This window comes from Tachypleus tridentatus, chromosome 3 (genome assembly GCF_004210375.1).
Source record: "Tachypleus tridentatus isolate NWPU-2018 chromosome 3, ASM421037v1, whole genome shotgun sequence".
Lineage (NCBI taxonomy): Eukaryota > Metazoa > Arthropoda > Merostomata > Xiphosura > Limulidae > Tachypleus > Tachypleus tridentatus.
The window spans coordinates 55,703,861-55,724,944 of record NC_134827.1 but is presented as its reverse complement, the minus strand read 5'-3'; the positions used below and the strand labels follow the sequence as shown (position 1 = coordinate 55,724,944).

General features: G+C 30.3%; 1 protein-coding gene across 2 annotated transcripts in view; it reads left to right on the top strand.

The window, feature by feature from the left end:
* The window catches only part of LOC143246906 (proprotein convertase subtilisin/kexin type 4-like), a 47,016-nt gene that overhangs the window by 21,620 nt on the left and 4,312 nt on the right, over nucleotides 1-21,084 (top strand). For both annotated transcript variants that reach the window (XM_076494165.1, XM_076494166.1), the window contains exons 6-13: nucleotides 2,379-2,467; nucleotides 13,216-13,388; nucleotides 14,375-14,587; nucleotides 15,171-15,271; nucleotides 15,558-15,661; nucleotides 15,984-16,101; nucleotides 18,033-18,182; nucleotides 20,383-20,522. In XM_076494165.1, the coding sequence (XP_076350280.1) occupies nucleotides 2,379-2,467; nucleotides 13,216-13,388; nucleotides 14,375-14,587; nucleotides 15,171-15,271; nucleotides 15,558-15,661; nucleotides 15,984-16,101; nucleotides 18,033-18,182; nucleotides 20,383-20,522 (1,088 nt within the window). The remainder of the gene's footprint in view (nucleotides 1-2,378; nucleotides 2,468-13,215; nucleotides 13,389-14,374; nucleotides 14,588-15,170; nucleotides 15,272-15,557; nucleotides 15,662-15,983; nucleotides 16,102-18,032; nucleotides 18,183-20,382; nucleotides 20,523-21,084) is intronic.

Here is a 21,084-nt window from a genome sequence, read left to right as displayed (position 1 = left end):
AGTAGTGAAACCTGAATAAACAGGACACAGTAACTGAGTAGTGAAACCTGAATAAACAGGACACAGTAACTAAGTATTGAAACGTAAATAAACAAGACACAGTAACTAAGTAGTGAAACCTGAATAAACAAGACACAGTAAATGAGTAGTGAAACCTAAATAAACAAGACAGTATCTAAGTAGTGAAACCTGAATAAACAACACAGTAACTAAGTAGTGAAACCTGAATAAACAGGACACAGTAATTAAGTAGTGAAACTGAAGTAGTGAAACCTGAATAAACAAGACACAGTAACTAAGTAGTGAAACCTGAATAAACAAGACACAGTAATTAAGTATTAAAACCTGAATAAACAAGACACAGTAACTAAGTACCTGAATAAACAAGACACAGTAACTAAGTAAAACCTGAATAAACAAGACACAGTAACTAAGTAGTGAAACCTGAATAAACAAGACACAGTAAGTAAGTGTGAAACCTGAATAAACAAGACACAACTAAGTATTGAAACCTGAATAAACAAGACACAGTAACTAAGTATTGAAACCTGAATAAACAAGACACAGTAACTAAGTATTGAAACCTGAATAAACAAGACACAGTAACTAAGTATTGAAACCTGAATAAACAAGACACAGTAACTAAGTATTGAAACCTGAATAAACAAGACACAGTAACTAAGTAGTGAAACCTGAATAAACCTGAATAAAACCTGAATAAACACACAGTAACTACAGTGAAACCTGAATAAACTAAGTAGTGAAACCTGAATAAACAAGACACAGTAACTAAGTAGTGAAACCTGAATAAACAAGACACAGTAACTAAGTATTGAAACCTGAATAAACAAGACACAGTAACTAAGTAGTGAAACCTGAATAAACAAGACACAGTAACTAAGTATTGAAACCTGAATAAACAAGACACAGTAACTAAGTAGTGAAACCTGAATAAACAAGACACAGTAACTAAGTAGTGAAACCTGAATAAACAAGACACAGTAACTAAGTAGAAACCTGAATAAACAAGACACAGTAACTTAAGTAGTGAAACCTGAATAAACAAGACAAACTAAGTATTAAAATCTGAATAAACAGGACACAGTAACTAAGTAGTGAAACCTGAATAAACAGGACACAGTAACTAAGTAGTGAAACCTGAATAAACAAGACACAGTAACTAAGTAGTGAAACCTGAATAAACAGGACACAGTAACTAAGTAGTGAAACCTGAATGAACAGGACACAGTAACTAAGTATGGAAACCTGAATAAACAAGACACGGTAACTAAGTATTGAAACCTGAATAAACAAGACACGGTAACTAAGTATTGAAACCTGAATAAACAAGACACAGTAACTAAGTAGTGAAACCTGAATAAACAAGACACAGTAACTAAGTATTGAAACCTGAATGAACAGGACACAGTAACTAAGTAGTGAACCCTGAATAAACAAGACACAGTAACTAAGTAGTGAAACCTGAATAAACAGGACACAGTAACTAAGTAGTGAAACCTGAATAAACAAGACACAGTAACTCAGTAGTGAAACTTGAATAAACAAGACACAGTAACTGAGTAGTGAAATTTGAATAAACAAGACACAGTAACTAAGTAGTGAAACTTGAATAAACAAGACACAGTAACTAAGTAGTGAAACCTGAATAAACAAGACACAGTAACTAAGTAGTGAAACCTGAATAAACAGGACACAGTAACTAAGTAGTGAAACCTGAATAAACAAGACACAGTAACTAAGTAGTGAAACCTGAATAAACAGGACACAGTAACTAAGTAGTGAAACCTGAATAAACAAGACACAGTAACTAAGTAGTGAAACCTGAATAAACAAGACACAGTAACTCAGTAGTGAAACTTGAATAAACAAGACACAGTAACTGAGTAGTGAAATTTGAATAAACAAGACACAGTAACTGAGTAGTGAAATTTGAATAAACAAGACACAGTAACTAAGTAGTGAAATTTGAATGAATAAACACAGTAACAAGTAGTGAAACCTGAATGAACAGGACACAGTAACTAAGTAGTGAAACCTGAATAAACAGGACACAGTAACTAAGTAGTGAAACCTGAATAAACAAGACACAGTAACTAAGTAGTGAAACCTGAATAAACAAGACACAGTAACTAAGTAGTGAAACCTTAATAAACAAGACAGTAACTAAGTAGTGAAACCTGAATAAACAACACATAGTAACTAAGTAGTGAAACCTGAATAAACAAGACATAGTAACTAAGTAGTGAGAGAATGCTACCACCTATGATTATACTGTAGTTACCTTTAGGTCATCACTAATCTAAGTAAAGAACATATTACTTTAAAAGCAGCATATTTACTTTATTCTATGTTCATAGGCATGGAACCCGTTGTGCTGGAGAGGTTGCTGCTGTGGCAAACAACAGTATATGTTCAGTGGGCATAGCTTTTGATGCTGGTATAGGAGGTAAGACAACAATGCTATTCTAAATAATTTAAAGATACTTGTATTGGTTAAAATGATAAGCCATAAAGTTGTAACAAATCATTCAAGCTTCATAAGTAAAATGTTTGTTAGATGTGAGTAACTAATGAAATAAATAAATTTCAGAAATCTATCTCTAACCGCTACTTATATAGTTTGTTTAACAGTTTCTGTTTGTACATTGGTCTGTTAATGACAGTCTGTAATTGTCTGCCTCATCTCCTTGTTTGACATTATCTTCCTGTGTTTTTCAGTCTCCTTATGTAACATTGTCTTCGTCAACATTGTTTTAAACTAGTGTCTGCCTATCTAACATCATATTTGTATATATAGTTTTATCCTTTAAACTAGTGTCTGCCTATCTAACATCATATTTGTATATATAGTTTTATCCTTTAAACTAGTGTCTGCCTATCTAACATCATATTTGTAGATATAGTTTTATCCTTTAAACTAGTGTCTGCCAATCTTACATCATATTTGTATATATAGTTTTATCCTTTAAACTAGTGTCTGCCTATCTAACATCATATTTGTATGTATAGTTTGATCATTTAAATTAGTGTCTGCCTATCTAACATCATATTTGTATATATAGTTTTATCCTTTAAACTAGTGTCTGCCTATCTAACATCATATTTGTATATATAGTTTGATCATTTAAACTAGTGTCTGCCTATCTAACATCATATTTGTATATATAGTTTTATCCTTTAAACTAGTGTCTGCCTATCTAACATCATATTTGTATATATAGTTTTATCCTTTAAACTAGTGTCTGCCTATCTAACATCATATTTGTATGTATAGTTTTATCCTTTAAACTAGTGTAAGCCTATCTAACATCATATTTGTATATATAGTTTTATCCTTTAAACTAGTGTCTGCCTATCTAACATCATATTTGTATGTATAGTTTGATCATTTAAACTAGTGTCTGCCTATCTAACATCATATTTGTATATATAGTTTTATCCTTTAAACTAGTGTCTGCCTATCTAACATCATATTTGTTTATATAGTTTGATCATTTAATCTAGTGTCTGCCTATCTAACATCATATTTGTATATATAGTTTTATCCTTTAAACTAGTGTCTGCCTATCTAACATCATATTTGTATATTTAGTTTTATCCTTTAAACTAGTGTCTGCCTATCTAACATCATATTTGTATATATAGTTTGATCATTTAAACTAGTGTCTGCCTATCTAACATCATATTTGTATATATAGTTTTATCCTTTAAACTAGTGTCTGCCTATCTAACATCATATTTGTATATATAGTTTTATCCTTTAAACTAGTGTCTGCCTATCTAACATCATATTTGTATATATAGTTTGATCATTTAAACTAGTGTCTGCCTATCTAACATCATATTTGTATATATAGTTTTATCCTTTAAACTAGTGTCTGCCTATCTAACATCATATTTGTATGTATAGTTTTATCCTTTAAACTAGTGTAAGCCTATCTAACATCATATTTGTATATATAGTTTTATCCTTTAAACTAGTGTCTGCCTATCTAACATCATATTTGTATGTATAGTTTTATCCTTTAAACTAGTGTCTGCCTGTTTAACATCATATTTGTATATGTAGTTTTATCCTTTAAACTAGTGTCTGCCTGTCTAACAATATATTTGTATGTATAGTTTTATCCTTTAAACTAGTGTCTGCCTATCTAACATCATATTTGTATATATAGTTTGATCATTTAAACTAGTGTCTGCCTATCTAACATCATATTTGTATGTATAGTTTGATCATTTAAACTAGTGTCTGCCTATCTAACATCATATTTGTATGTATAGTTTGATCCTTTAAACTAGTGTCTGCCTATCTAACATCATATTTGTATGTATAGTTTTATCCTTTAAACTAGTGTAAGCCTATCTAACATCATATTTGTATATATAGTTTTATCCTTTAAACTAGTGTCTGCCTATCTAACATCATATTTGTATGTATAGTTTGATCATTTAAACTAGTGTCTGCCTATCTAACATCATATTTGTATATATAGTTTTATCCTTTAAACTAGTGTCTGCCTATCTAACATCATATTTGTTTATATAGTTTGATCATTTAATCTAGTGTCTGCCTATCTAACATCATATTTGTATATATAGTTTTATCCTTTAAACTAGTGTCTGCCTATCTAACATCATATTTGTATATTTAGTTTTATCCTTTAAACTAGTGTCTGCCTATCTAACATCATATTTGTATATATAGTTTGATCATTTAAACTAGTGTCTGCCTATCTAACATCATATTTGTATATATAGTTTTATCCTTTAAACTAGTGTCTGCCTATCTAACATCATATTTGTATATATAGTTTTATCCTTTAAACTAGTGTCTGCCTATCTAACATCATATTTGTATATATAGTTTGATCATTTAAACTAGTGTCTGCCTATCTAACATCATATTTGTATATATAGTTTTATCCTTTAAACTAGTGTCTGCCTATCTAACATCATATTTGTATGTATAGTTTTATCCTTTAAACTAGTGTCTGCCTATCTAACATCATATTTGTATATATAGTTTTATCCTTTAAACTAGTGTCTGCCTATCTAACATCATATTTGTATGTATAGTTTTATCCTTTAAACTAGTGTCTGCCTGTTTAACATCATATTTGTATATGTAGTTTTATCCTTTAAACTAGTGTCTGCCTGTCTAACAATATATTTGTATGTATAGTTTTATCCTTTAAACTAGTGTCTGCCTATCTAACATCATATTTGTATATATAGTTTGATCATTTAAACTAGTGTCTGCCTATCTAACATCATATTTGTATGTATAGTTTGATCATTTAAACTAGTGTCTGCCTATCTAACATCATATTTGTATGTATAGTTTGATCCTTTAAACTAGTGTCTGCCTATCTAACATCATATTTGTATATAGTTTTATCCTTTAAACTAGTGTCTGCCTATCTAACATCATATTTGTATATATAGTTTGATCATTTAAACTAGTGTCTGCCTATCTAACATCATATTTGTATATATAGTTTTATCCTTTAAACTAGTGTCTGCCTATCTAACATCATATTTGTATATATAGTTTTATCCTTTAAACTAGTGTCTGCCTATCTAACATCATATTTGTATATATAGTTTTATCCTTTAAACTAGTGTCTGCCTATCTAACATCATATTTGTATATATAGTTTTATCCTTTAAACTAGTGTCTGCCTATCTAACATCATATTTGTATATATATAAACTAGTGTCTGTTTATTTGTATCATTTAAACTAGTGTCTGCCTATCTAACATCATATTTGTATATATAGTTTTATCCTTTAAACTAGTGTCTGCCTATCTAACATCATATTTGTATATATAGTTTTATCATTTAAACTAGTGTTTGCCTATCTAACATCATATTTGTATATATAGTTTCATCCTTTAAACTAGTGTTTGCCTATCTAACATCATATTTGTATGTATAGTTTGATCCTTTAAACTAGTGTCTACGTATCTAACATCATATTTGTATATATAGTTTGATCCTTTAAACTAGTGTCTGCCTATCTAACATCATATTTGTATGTATAGTTTTATCCTTTAAACTAGTGTCTGCCTGTTTAACATCATATTTGTATATGTAGTTTTATCCTTTAAACTAGTGTCTGCCTGTCTAACAATATATTTGTATGTATAGTTTGATCATTTAAACTAGTGTCTGCCTATCTAACATCATATTTGTATGTATAGTTTGATCCTTTAAACTAGTGTCATGATGTCTAACATCATATTTGTATGTATAGTTTGATCCTTTAAACTAGTGTCTGCGTATCTAACATCATATTTGTATATATAGTTTTATCCTTTAAACTAGTGTCTGCCTATCTAACATCATATTTGTATGTATAGTTTTATCCTTTAAACTAGTGTCTGCCTGTCTAACATCATATTTGTATGTATAGTTTTATCCTTTAAACTAGTGTCTGCCTGTCTAACATCATATTTGTATATATAGTTTTATCCTTTAAACTAGTGTCTGCCTATCTAACATCATATTTGTATATATAGTTTTATCCTTTAAACTAGTGTCTGCCTATCTAACATCATATTTGTATATATAGTTTGATCATTTAAACTAGTGTCTGCCTATCTAACATCATATTTGTATGTATAGTTTGATCATTTAAACTAGTGTCTGCCTATCTAACATCATATTTGTATGTATAGTTTGATCATTTAAACTAGTGTCTGCCTATCTAACATCATATTTGTATGTATAGTTTGATCCTTTAAACTAGTGTTTGCCTATCTAACATCATATTTGTATATATAGTTTGATCCTTTAAACTAGTGTCTGCCTATCTAACATCATATTTGTATGTATAGTTTTATCCTTTAAACTAGTGTCTGCCTATCTAACATCATATTTGTATATATAGTTTTATCCTTTAAACTAGTGTCTGCCTATCTAACATCATATTTGTATGTATAGTTTGATCATTTAAACTTGTGTCTGCCTATCTAACATCATATTTGTATATATAGTTTTATCCTTTAAACTATTGTCTGCCTATCTAACATCATATTTGTTTATATAGTTTGATCATTTAAACTAGTGTCTGCCTATCTAACATCATATTTGTATATATAGTTTTATCCTTTAAACTAGTGTCTGCCTCATCTAACATCATATTTGTATATATATAGTTTTATCCTTTAAACTAGTGTCTGCCTATCTAACATCATATTTGTATATATAGTTTTATCCTTTAAACTAGTGTCTGCCTATCTAACATCATATTTGTATATATAGTTTTATCCTTTAAACTAGTGTCTGCCTATCTAACATCATATTTGTATATATAGTTTGATCATTTAAACTAGTGTCTGCCTATCTAACATCATATTTGTATATATAGTTTTATCCTTTAAACTAGTGTCTGCCTATCTAACATCATATTTGTATATATAGTTTGATCTTTAAACTAGTGTCTGCCTATCTAACATCATATTTGTATATATAGTTTTATCCTTTAAACTAGTGTCTGCCTATCTAACATCATATTTGTATATATAGTTTTATCCTTTAAACTAGTGTCTGCCTATCTAACATCATATTTGTATATATAGTTTTATCCTTTAAACTAGTGTCTGCCTATCTAACATCATATTTGTATATATAGTTTTATCCTTTAAACTAGTGTCTGCCTAGTATCTAACATCATATTTGTATATATAGTTTTATCCTTTAAACTAGTGTCTGCCTATCTAACATCATATTTGTATATATAGTTTTATCCTTTAAACTAGTGTCTGCCTATCTAACATCATATTTGTATGTATAGTTTGATCATTTAAACTAGTGTCTGCCTATCTAACATCATATTTGTATATATAGTTTTATCCTTTAAACTAGTGTCTGCCTATCTAACATCATATTTGTATATATAGTTTGATCATTTAAACTAGTGTCTGCCTATCTAACATCATATTTGTATATATAGTTTTATCCTTTAAACTAGTGTCTGCCTATCTAACATCATATTTGTATATATAGTTTTATCCTTTAAACTAGTGTCTGCCTATCTAACATCATATTTGTATATATAGTTTTATCCTTTAAACTAGTGTCTGCCTATCTAACATCATATTTGTATATATAGTTTTATCCTTTAAACTAGTGTCTGCCTATCTAACATCATATTTGTATATATAGTTTTATCCTTTAAACTAGTGTCTGCCTATCTAACATCATATTTGTATATATAGTTTTATCTAACATTTAAACTAGTGTCTGCCTATCTAACATCATATTTGTATATATAGTTTTATCCTTTAAACTAGTGTCTGCCTATCTAACATCATATTTGTATATATAGTTTGATCCTTTAGTGTCTGCCTATCTAACATCATATTTGTATATATAGTTTTATCTTTAAACTAGTGTCTGCCTATCTAACATCATATTTGTATATATAGTTTGATCCTTTAAACTAGTGTCTGCCTATCTAACATCATATTTGTATGTATAGTTTTATCCTTTAAACTAGTGTCTGCCTATACATCCTATATTCATATTTGTATATATAGTTTTATCTTTAAACTAGTGTCTGCCTATCTAACATCATATTTGTATGTATAGTTTTATCCTTTAAACTAGTGTCTGCCTATCTAACATCATATTTGTATATATAGTTTGATCATTTAAACTAGTGTCTGCCTATCTAACATCATATTTGTATGTATAGTTTGATCATTTAAACTAGTGTCTGCCTATCTAACATCATATTTGTATGTATAGTTTGATCCTTTAAACTAGTGTCTGCCTATCTAACATCATATTTGTATGTATAGTTTTATCCTTTAAACTAGTGTCTGCCTATCTAACATCATATTTGTATATATAGTTTTATCCTTTAAACTAGTGTCTGCCTATCTAACATCATATTTGTATGTATAGTTTGATCATTTAAACTAGTGTCTGCCTATCTAACATCATATTTGTATATATAGTTTTATCCTTTAAACTAGTGTCTGCCTATCTAACATCATATTTGTATATATAGTTTGATCATTTAAACTAGTGTCTGCCTATCTAACATCATATTTGTATATATAGTTTTATCCTTTAAACTAGTGTCTGCCTATCTAACATCATATTTGTATATATAGTTTTATCCTTTAAACTAGTGTCTGCCTATCTAACATCATATTTGTATATATAGTTTGATCATTTAAACTAGTGTCTGCCTATCTAACATCATATTTGTATATATAGTTTTATCCTTTAAACTAGTGTCTGCCTATCTAACATCATATTTGTATATATAGTTTTATCCTTTAAACTAGTGTCTGCCTATCTAACATCATATTTGTATATATAGTTTGATCATTTAAACTAGTGTCTGCCTATCTAACATCATATTTGTATATATAGTTTTATCCTTTAAACTAGTGTCTGCCTATCTAACATCATATTTGTATGTATAGTTTTATCCTTTAAACTAGTGTCTGCCTATCTAACATCATATTTGTATATATAGTTTTATCCTTTAAACTAGTGTCTGCCTATCTAACATCATATTTGTATGTATAGTTTTATCCTTTAAACTAGTGTCTGCCTGTTTAACATCATATTTGTATATGTAGTTTTATCCTTTAAACTAGTGTCTGCCTGTCTAACAATATATTTGTATGTATAGTTTTATCCTTTAAACTAGTGTCTGCCTATCTAACATCATATTTGTATATATAGTTTGATCATTTAAACTAGTGTCTGCCTATCTAACATCATATTTGTATGTATAGTTTGATCATTTAAACTAGTGTCTGCCTATCTAACATCATATTTGTATGTATAGTTTGATCCTTTAAACTAGTGTCTGCCTATCTAACATCATATTTGTATATAGTTTTATCCTTTAAACTAGTGTCTGCCTATCTAACATCATATTTGTATATATAGTTTGATCATTTAAACTAGTGTCTGCCTGTCTAACATCATATTTGTATATATAGTTTTATCCTTTAAACTAGTGTCTGCCTATCTAACATCATATTTGTATATATAGTTTTATCCTTTAAACTAGTGTCTGCCTATCTAACATCATATTTGTATATATAGTTTTATCCTTTAAACTAGTGTCTGCCTATCTAACATCATATTTGTATATATAGTTTTATCCTTTAAACTAGTGTCTGCCTATCTAACATCATATTTGTATATATAGTTTGATCATTTAAACTAGTGTCTGCCTATCTAACATCATATTTGTATATATAGTTTTATCCTTTAAACTAGTGTCTGCGTATCTAACATCATATTTGTATATATAGTTTTATCATTTAAACTAGTGTTTGCCTATCTAACATCATATTTGTATATATAGTTTCATCCTTTAAACTAGTGTTTGCCTATCTAACATCATATTTGTATGTATAGTTTGATCCTTTAAACTAGTGTCTACATTATCTAACATCATATTTGTATATATAGTTTGATCCTTTAAACTAGTGTCTGCCTATCTAACATCATATTTGTATGTATAGTTTTATCCTTTAAACTAGTGTCTGCCTGTTTAACATCATATTTGTATATGTAGTTTTATCCTTAAAACTAGTGTCTGCCTGTCTAACAATATATTTGTATGTATAGTTTGATCATTTAAACTAGTGTCTGCCTATCTAACATCATATTTGTATGTATAGTTTGATCCTTTAAACTAGTGTCATGATGTCTAACATCATATTTGTATGTATAGTTTGATCCTTTAAACTAGTGTCTGCGTATCTAACATCATATTTGTATATATAGTTTTATCCTTTAAACTAGTGTCTGCCTATCTAACATCATATTTGTATGTATAGTTTTATCCTTTAAACTAGTGTCTGCCTGTCTAACATCATATTTGTATGTATAGTTTTATCCTTTAAACTAGTGTCTGCCTGTCTAACATCATATTTGTATATGTAGTTTTATCCTTTAAACTAGTGTCTGCCTATCTAACATCATATTTGTATATATAGTTTTATCCTTTAAACTAGTGTCTGCCTATCTAACATCATATTTGTATATATAGTTTGATCATTTAAACTAGTGTCTGCCTATCTAACATCATATTTGTATGTATAGTTTGATCATTTAAACTAGTGTCTGCCTATCTAACATCATATTTGTATGTATAGTTTGATCATTTAAACTAGTGTCTGCCTATCTAACATCATATTTGTATGTATAGTTTGATCCTTTAAACTAGTGTTTGCCTATCTAACATCATATTTGTATATATAGTTTGATCCTTTAAACTAGTGTCTGCCTATCTAACATCATATTTGTATGTATAGTTTTATCCTTTAAACTAGTGTCTGCCTATCTAACATCATATTTGTATATATAGTTTTATCCTTTAAACTAGTGTCTGCCTATCTAACATCATATTTGTATGTATAGTTTGATCATTTAAACTTGTGTCTGCCTATCTAACATCATATTTGTATATATAGTTTTATCCTTTAAACTATTGTCTGCCTATCTAACATCATATTTGTTTATATAGTTTGATCATTTAAACTATTGTCTGCCTATCTAACATCATATTTGTATATATAGTTTTATCCTTTAAACTAGTATCTGCCTATTTAACATCATATTTGTATATTTAGTTTTATCCTTTAAACTAGTGTCTGCCTATCTAACATCATATTTGTATATATAGTTTGATCATTTAAACTAGTGTCTGTCTGTCTAACATCATATTTGTATATATAGTTTGATCATTTAAACTAGTGTCTGTCTGTCTAACATCATATTTGTATATATAGTTTTATCCTTTAAACTAGTGTCTGCCTATCTAACATCATATTTGTATATATAGTTTGATCATTTAAACTAGTGTCTGCCTATCTAACATCATATTTGTATATATAGTTTTATTTTTTAAACTAGTGTCTGCCTATCTAACATCATATTTGTATATATAGTTTTATCCTTTAAACTAGTGTCTGCGTATCTAACATCATATTTGTATATATAGTTTTATCATTTAAACTAGTGTTTGCCTATCTAACATCATATTTGTATATATAGTTTGATCCTTTAAACTAGTGTCTGCCTATCTAACATCATATTTGTATGTATAGTTTGATCGTTTAAACTAGTGTCTACGTATCTAACATCATATTTGTATATATAGTTTTATTCTTTAAACTAGTGTCTGCCTATCTAACATCATATTTGTATGTATAGTTTTATCCTTTAAACTAGTGTCTGCCTGTTTAACAATATATTTGTCTGTATAGTTTGATCATTTAAACTAGTGTCTGCCTATCTAACATCATATTTGTATGTATAGTTTTATCTTTTAAACTAGTGTCATGATGTCTAACATCATATTTGTATGTATAGTTTGATCCTTTAAACTAGTGTCTGCGTATCTAACATCATATTTGTATATATAGTTTTATCCTTTAAACTAGTGTCTGCCTATCTAACATCATATTTGTATGTATAGTTTTATCCTTTAAACTAGTGTCTGCCTGTCTAACATCATATTTGTATGTATAGTTTTATCCTTTAAACTAGTGTCTGCCTGTCTAACATCATATTTGTATATGTAGTTTTATCCTTTAAACTAGTGTCTGCCTGTCTAACATCATATTTGTATGTATAGTTTGATCATTTAAACTAGTGTCTGCCTATCTAACATCATATTTGTATATATAGTTTGATCCTTTAAACTAGTGTCTGCCTATCTAACATCATATTTGTATATATAGTTTGAACATTTAAACTAGTGTCTGCCTATCTAACATCATATTTGTATATATAGTTTTATCCTTTAAACTAGTGTCTGCCTATCTAACATCATATTTGTATATATAGTTTTATCCTTTAAACTAGTGTCTGCCTATCTAACATCATATTTGTATGTATAGTTTGATCATTTAAACTAGTGTCTGCCTATCTAACATCATATTTGTATATATAGTTTTATTCTATTCTTTAACCCTTAAGCAGTAGGAATATTGTTGGTACCAGTATCAGTTGATGATGGTCTCTGTTTAAGGGTTAAACAAGGTTATGCTTATACAACATTCTCATTTTTGAATATTAATTGATCCATTTGCTCATATCTCTGTTTATTTGATTGTATATATTGTTTAATACATGAACAAGGTTACATGTTTACCAGCCATTTGATTTAATCTTTGAACACAAACTAACATTTTTGTGTTCTCAGGTGTTCGAATGTTGGATGGAGATGTTACTGATGCAGTCGAAGCTCGATCGTTGAGCTTAAATACGCAACATATTGATATATACAGTGCCTCGTGGGGACCCGACGATGATGGAAAAACGGTTGATGGCCCGGGAAAACTGGCAACCAAGGCCTTTATTCGTGGCATTGAAAAGGTTGTCTTGTTTTTCTAAACCACGGTTGCATATTAATTAACAAAAATTACACATAAAAAGATATCCTCAAGCTATTACTAGGTTGTAATGATAACTTGAAAGTAAGTAATCAAGTCAAACTGGATTTATTATTTAGATGTGTTTTAGAATCATCTTTAACTCCTGTATATGTGGAACAGATATAACCTAGTGGAGATTTCATTGTAACTTTGAAAATGTTAATAAAATGCTTAAGAAAAAGTCTTCGTCTGTGATTGACAACCTTCTGTTCTCTGCTGAGACTTTAAGTAAATAATTTACATGTCATCATTTCACACTTGACAGTAGTGTGATGTGATTATCTGCATGTAATGGTTGTTATAAAAATCATCTCGCACCTTTATGGGTATAAAGTTTCTTTGTGTGGTTAGCATTTTGGTGTTCATCTTTTTGTGAATGTTTGTTTTTATTATACTAAGGTTTTAATAAGAACTAATGTTTGTGGTTTAAATGTATTCTAGGGATAACTGGTGTGGTGTTAAAACTTTAATTAAAATAAAATACAGAACAACATTTCGATCTTCTTTGGCCATCATCAGTTTAAGACAGTTTGAAACTGATAAGAGTGTGACTGGGTTTGAGATTGTCCCTGAGACATCTGCTAAGCAACGATCAGTTTCAAACTGCCTTTTTTGACCTGAGGGTGGCCAAAGAAGGTCGAAATGTTGTTCTGTACTTTATTTTGATTAAAAGTTTTAACACCCATACCAGCCGTCTTTAGAATACATTTTTACTTCAAGTGGGTTTCTCTTCATCGTGAATGTTTGTTATACCAAAGTTGATAAGGAACACATCACTAATCTGTAAGTGTAACAAGATAGCTACTTATTTGTTGTGTCTTATTTTGAAATAGAAAGGAGTAACAAATGTATTAACTTTCCTTGCTCTGAGGCCAAAAGAAGAACCATTCATAGAAGTTACTAAAAATACCCTTTCTTTATTTTCAGGGTCGAGCAGGACTGGGCTCAATATTTGTGTGGGCATCTGGTAATGGAGGTAGAAACCATGACAACTGTAACTGTGATGGTTACACAAACTCCATCTGGACCTTGTCCATCAGCAGTGCCACAGAGAATGGGCTGGTTCCATGGTATAGTGAGGCTTGTTCCTCCACATTGGCAACGACATACAGTAGTGGATCTGGAGGGGAAAGACAAATCGTAAGTTCATATAAACAGCCTTTTTTTTACCCCTTGTACTTTAGCCATTACGTTTAGTAATGATGCAGGACTGATACAGTTTATATTAATTTTAATACAATTATTTACTCTTACTACATAAATCATTATGTTTAGTAGTCAACTGGACGGGGGGTGGGACAATTTAAAAAAAAATATTTGCCTTTTTCTTAAATGCTATGTGTGTGTGTGTGTGTTACTGAAACCAGGAATGAAATGTAATTTATTAACTGATTAAATAATTCAAAGAATGTGTAGTTAAGAGTTTGAATACAAACATCATCAGCTTTTCTTTCACATTTAAATGTTCTACATTTGTTTATATGCTGTTTTCTGGTTATGTCTTTTCTATTTTTTAACAAAATAATGCATTGTATTTCATTAAAAAATAAAGTTTGTGTGACAAGAAAAGCTTGCTGTGGCTCATTTGTTAAGTCTGACGGCTTACAACATTAAAAACTAGGTTTTGATACCTGTGTTGGACACGGCACTGATAGCCCATGGTGTAGCTCTGTGCTTTAAAGCAAACAGACACGAACAAAAATGAATGTATTTTTATTTGTAGATCACATCGGACCTGCATCACTCGTGCACCTCACAACACACCGGAACGTCAGCTTCTGCTCCTTTAGCTGCTGGAATTTGTGCTCTTGCACTTGAAGCTAAGTTAGTCAAATCTCTTAATATCCTTTTGTTTAAGGATAATTTGTCGTAACAATAAAATAATACTTATAAGTAAACTCCAAATTAAAATATCTTTTTCTCTTTCACTGTTACTGTTTTGTTTCTCATATTGTGGCCACGTTTTTTTTTTCATACACATTTTACAAAGCTGTAAAATAATAAGAACCATTTAGAATTATTTTGAAAGTTTAGTCTTACCCTAACTCACTCAGTAACTAAAATACATCAAAGGCATAATTGAAAAGTAACTTAATTATTTTTGTTGTAGCAACCATTTAACGTGGAGAGATATGCAGCATATTGTTGTAAGAACAGCCCGAATGGCTAATCTACATTCCACCGATTGGAAGACCAACGGCGTAGGAAGGAATGGTAAATGTCTTTCATATGATATTCGACACGAGGTGTTTCCAGTCTATCATATAGTTGTCTTTACTAGTGTAAGAAATTGATACCTGGGTTTTTATGATGGATAAATTTTCGTGAAAAAAATGCTATCGTGGTTTCTGTCTGTTGAGTTCACCATAAAGAGATAGTAGTTCATGTTTCACACCACCACAAGATTGAGACAGATCTGTAGCTTAGCTAAACCTTCCTGTGCTTTTAGCAAAGTAGGAAGTTCTATGATAGTTCAATCTCAACTCTATTTTTCTTGAAAGTTTTATCATGTTATTATATCTATTTTATCCTTCAGTGAGTCACTCCTTTGGATATGGACTAATGGATGCTGCAGCAATGGTAAAACTGTCCAGAAAATGGAAGACTGTTCCACAACAGAAAGTTTGCACAGTCCGTGCTCACCCCATGGACAAGTAAGAACTGTTATACTATATTTTAAAATTAACTTTGAATGAGAAACTCGTGTCTGTTTTTGGTCACAGGAAGTTATAGATCAAACATAATGTTTAGAAGTGTTGGCAAACTTGCATTATTTTTCTCATCCTTCATGAAATGTATAAATATTATTGTCTTCTGTAATTAGAAACACAGTGTATTGTAAATTATGTTTAAAGAATGTGAATCTAGTAGTTGCATCTGTTTTAAAACTTGTTTACTTTAGTGTGGAAACTTTCATTATAGCTTATTGTATTATTTTGTTTTTTCCGTCGTAAATCAGACTCTAAGCTTTCAGTGTTGCCACCACGTCAAAGTGAAAGAAACAGTTGGCAAAATAATAGTTTGTCAGAATTTCATAACAGTAACAAGCAGTTTCAGATTATGAAGGAAGTTCATGGACATATTCAAAATGGCTTTTTCACTTCATCTTGTAGCATTTTTTAGTGTAAGAAATAATTTCAGTTGAGAACAGAAATTGAGGTCAAACACATGACCAGTCTTAGAATTATTGATTGATGTTCACCTAATTTGTTCTTAACGAGTTTGGGGGAAAACTGACTTGGTCGTGGGTCTTTAATGAACCCCACAGATAAGTGTAAACAGAATATCATCAGTATTGTACACAATCCAACTGCTTACTGTTGGCTACTGGAGGCCTACATCGTGAGTAATTTCATATTTAGCCTCATGAAACGTTCCAACTTTGATAAATTACATGAAGAAACTTACATTCAATGTCACTTGCTCAGGAAATCCAACGGTAAGCAGTGGGATAAAGTGCAGTGTTGAGGATATTCTTTGTCTTCAGTTAGTGACCTCAACAGACCTGATCCACTCAGTGATGTCGAGAAAACCCACTTGTAGGGAAATATATATGCAAAAACAGCTCGTTTGGGTTGAGAAAATATTTTACGTAGAAGAGCGAACAACGTTTTGACCTTCTTCAGTCATCGTCAGGTTCACAAAGAAAGAAAGAGGTAACTGACCGGAAGCTGACCACATGTTTGGAAGGGGTTGTGTAACTGAGTGTCGGAATGTAGATGGCGGTGTTAGATGTTTTAATATATAATTTTATATTATTTATTTTATTATATTCAATATAGGTATAAAGGCGTTCCTTTATATTGGTTTATTTTGGGTTTAAGTTGTTGTATAAGTAAGGCTTCTTTAATTTTGCGTTTGTTTATGTTTGTTTCTTTATTTAGTATTTGAGTGTTTTCTATGGTTATGTTGTGTTTATTTGACTTGCAGTGTTTGAAAACGTGTGAAGATGACTTTTTATGTTCTTTGAATCTGGTTTCCATTTTTCTACTTGTTTCTCCAATATAGAAGTCGCGACAGTTATCACATTGTATTTTATAAATAATGTTGGTGTGGTATTTGTCAGTGTAGTTTTTACATGGTACAGATCTCAGTTTTGTGCCTGGTTTTTGAATAAATTTGGTATTAACTGGAATGTCATATTTTGTTACTAGTTTTTGCCAAAAGTTGGTTATTTGTCTGCTGAATAAAATTATATATTTAAACATCTAACACCACCCTCTACATTCCGACACTCAGTTACACAACCCCTGCCAAACGTGGTCAGCTTCCGGTCAGTTACCTCTTTCTTTCTTTGCGAAACTGACGATGACCGAAGAAGGTCGAAACGCTGTTCACTATTCTGCGTAAAATATTTTCTCAACCCAAACGAGCTGTTTTTGCATACATAGACCTGATCCACTAATGGTGCAAGTTTGTTGAAGTCACTAACCTTGGACAAAAAAAAGACTGAGAAGAAAAATAAGTTTTACAGTGTCAAGATTTGTAAGTTTGTTATTTGTTAGTGAACATTTTTCAAAGTCAGATTGGAATGAAAAAGATGTAATAATGTGTTTGGATTTTAAAGTGTTCCTGTTTTCATTAGGATGATATCACCAAAGAGTTACATTGAAGTTTATCTGAAAATCCATTGTGAAAATGTAAAGTACTTGGAACACGTTCAGGCACAAATCACTCTGTCGTCGACTCGGAGGGGTGATATCCACATTTATCTTCAGTCTCCAATGGGTACAAAGTAAGTCATCCTTGTCTTGTAGAGATAATTCAGCAGTAGCTAACTGATCCTTGTGTATACTTCAAAGTTCTTGATGTATATTAACTACACAGGCATAAATATCATAACAATTCTGTGTGAGATAATCTTATCAAAGCTACACAGATAATGTACTCAAATTTTAGTTTGGATTAGTTCATTTAACCCAAGTTGATGCTGTCAGCATCCAGTCAAATATTTTGGATCAACTATCAGACTCTGATAAAGACTGATAACATTTGTGGCTCTTTGGTTGAAAACTAATCCGGTTTCTGATAATGTCCACTTTTTATAAATGGGCTGAGAAGTTTACAAGGTATGGTGGTAATTACCAGAACACTGAAAATAATTCCAGTAGAACATGCAAAATATTATGATTTAAAAATTGAAGCTTGTCAGGGTCATAACAACTGTGTTCTCTTGTAATGGGTAAAACTGTTCTGTGTTTAAAAAAAACAACACAAGATTGAACAATGGTCTGTCTTTAAGCTTGTTTCCATGTTCTGTGGATCGTTTCTTGCAACTCGTATAACATAATAGGCTGTGTTTACACATCCACCCGTAAGCCTAACACTACTTGTCCTGTTGCAATCTCATTACAATGAAGTAAGTGATTTTTATTCTACTTACTGTCTATCTTGTAAAGTTTTGTATCATATTTTACCTTTTATTATCAGCATCGTAGTGACTTTCCAGTAAACAAGTATTCTTAGATAGAGACACCAAAATAGTACTTGTTATTCCACTGAAGACCTAACTTGTTATTTGCATAGAGAGTACCTGTTTTGACATGTGATTAGTAACACCCGTTAACTTTGTTAGCTCTACTACTTTATTAAGAATCTTTCCTTCAGTACACATGCAGAGTGGGTTCTAAACCATTTTAAACATGTCACTCAAATTGTCATAACCTAAGTAAATTACCTTACACTCAACTTATCAACAGATTCAAATCATTCTGAAATACTTGAGTACAAGTTTGATTTTATTATCACACATTTCAAACTAGTATAAAAGTCCATCAAAAATAATGGATAATTATTGTTTAATGATTTATGACAATTTATCTGTACGTTCAAAATCCCTCTACTTTTCATGTATTTTATCAGTCTCAGAGTTATTTTGTAATCAATGCATTTTTAGTAAAATAACCACACAGAAAAATTAAATATTATGATGAACAGAAGCACATGTACATTCTGAAGAATTGCACTCTTGTGTGTCTTTTCACTGTATTATATAGGGTGTTCGGAAAGTCACTGTGCAGTTTGTAATCATATTTTATTCAGTCTATTTCAAGCCACAACTGATAGCAGTGTTTAGAAACAAAATAAGAAGGATCCAGACCTGTATTGATGTCTATGGGGGTCACTTTCAACATTGTTTATAATTGTCATTCATATTTACCTCCTGTATTCTTTATTGAAACATGTCTGTTAATAAATATATAAGTGCACAGTGACTTTCCGAACACCCTGTAGATCAGGAAGTGGAAAAATAGTGTAGATGTTCCAAAACAAATTTTAATTTCTTTCAACTGTACAAAGGATAAAAGATACTTAGTAGTAATAAATGTTTATTCTTTATGTTTTAAGGCCATGTAGATAAATTTCCTTGAAACATCATAAGAATATTTGTTAATTAGCACTTACTCAGCACTTAAAACGTTTTAAACATTGACTCTATAATGTCAGTAACAGTAGGCCTATTTGAAGTTTCATTATGCATCAGGCCTAAAACAAAAACTTAATGTAAGGCTTAGCTGAGACACTGTTGGTAAATTTTATTTTGCTTTTGATTAACTCAGTGTCATAAAACTTCTGATTAAACTATTTTGCTGACATATCACAAAAATTATCTAAAATTAAAGAATAATAAATAAAAAAAACCTTTATAACTAATCAACACGAATATTGAGCATTCAACATAAACACCATACTAGGCCTAAGAACAGCAGGTGATAGTTTTGTTGCTCAACAGTGTTGTATATTACCAAAAGAGAAGCGTGTAAGTGTTCTCAACAGAGTGAGAAAAGGAGTGAGCCTTTAAGAGGTAGAGATTAATTAATAAGATAATTTGAAAAATGGTAAGGCCTAAGAACTGTAAATTCTTTATGAAGTTCTATATTTACGAACAGAATAAGAACAAATAACATATTTTAATTGTTCTAACTATTTGTTAGGTCGACCCTTCTAGAAAGACGTCCTCTTGATACGTATCGGTCTGGTTTTGTTAATTGGCCTTTTCTTACCGTGCATAACTGGGGAGAGAACCCAAACGGAGAGTGGAAACTTGAGATTCATAATGAAGGACGCTTTTTTGGTAAATATGAACAGAGTTTGTTTATTTGTTGAACAGTGTTACTGTGATACATTTCTTGTTCGTTGTTTTATCTTGACTGTTACCCGAGTCTGAAGGTTAAGGTAAAAACATTAATGTGTTGAAAATTATCATTTATTTATATCTAATAAATCAAGCAGTAAAGTAAAAGCTCACAAACATTCTTAATTTACCTTGCATATAAGCTTGTGTACATTTATGTAAAAGAAAGTTTTCATCATTAAATATAGTAGTGAATGTTTGTTGTAAGTGTAAGAGATTACTGGCTTTATAGATGTATGCACACACTAAGTAACTATAGGCATAGGAGAGATGTGAAATGATGACCAGTGCTGTTAAGGAATAATTTAAAGAGGTGATGAGCATGAAATAAAATACTTGATACATGTCCCATATGTAGTAATGTTTGTATCTAAACTAAGCAAGGTCCCATATGTAGCAATGTTTATATCCAAACTGAGCAAGGTCCCATCTATAGTAATGTTTGTATCTGAACTAAGCAAGGTCCCATCTGTAGCAATGTTTATATCGAAACTAAGCAAGG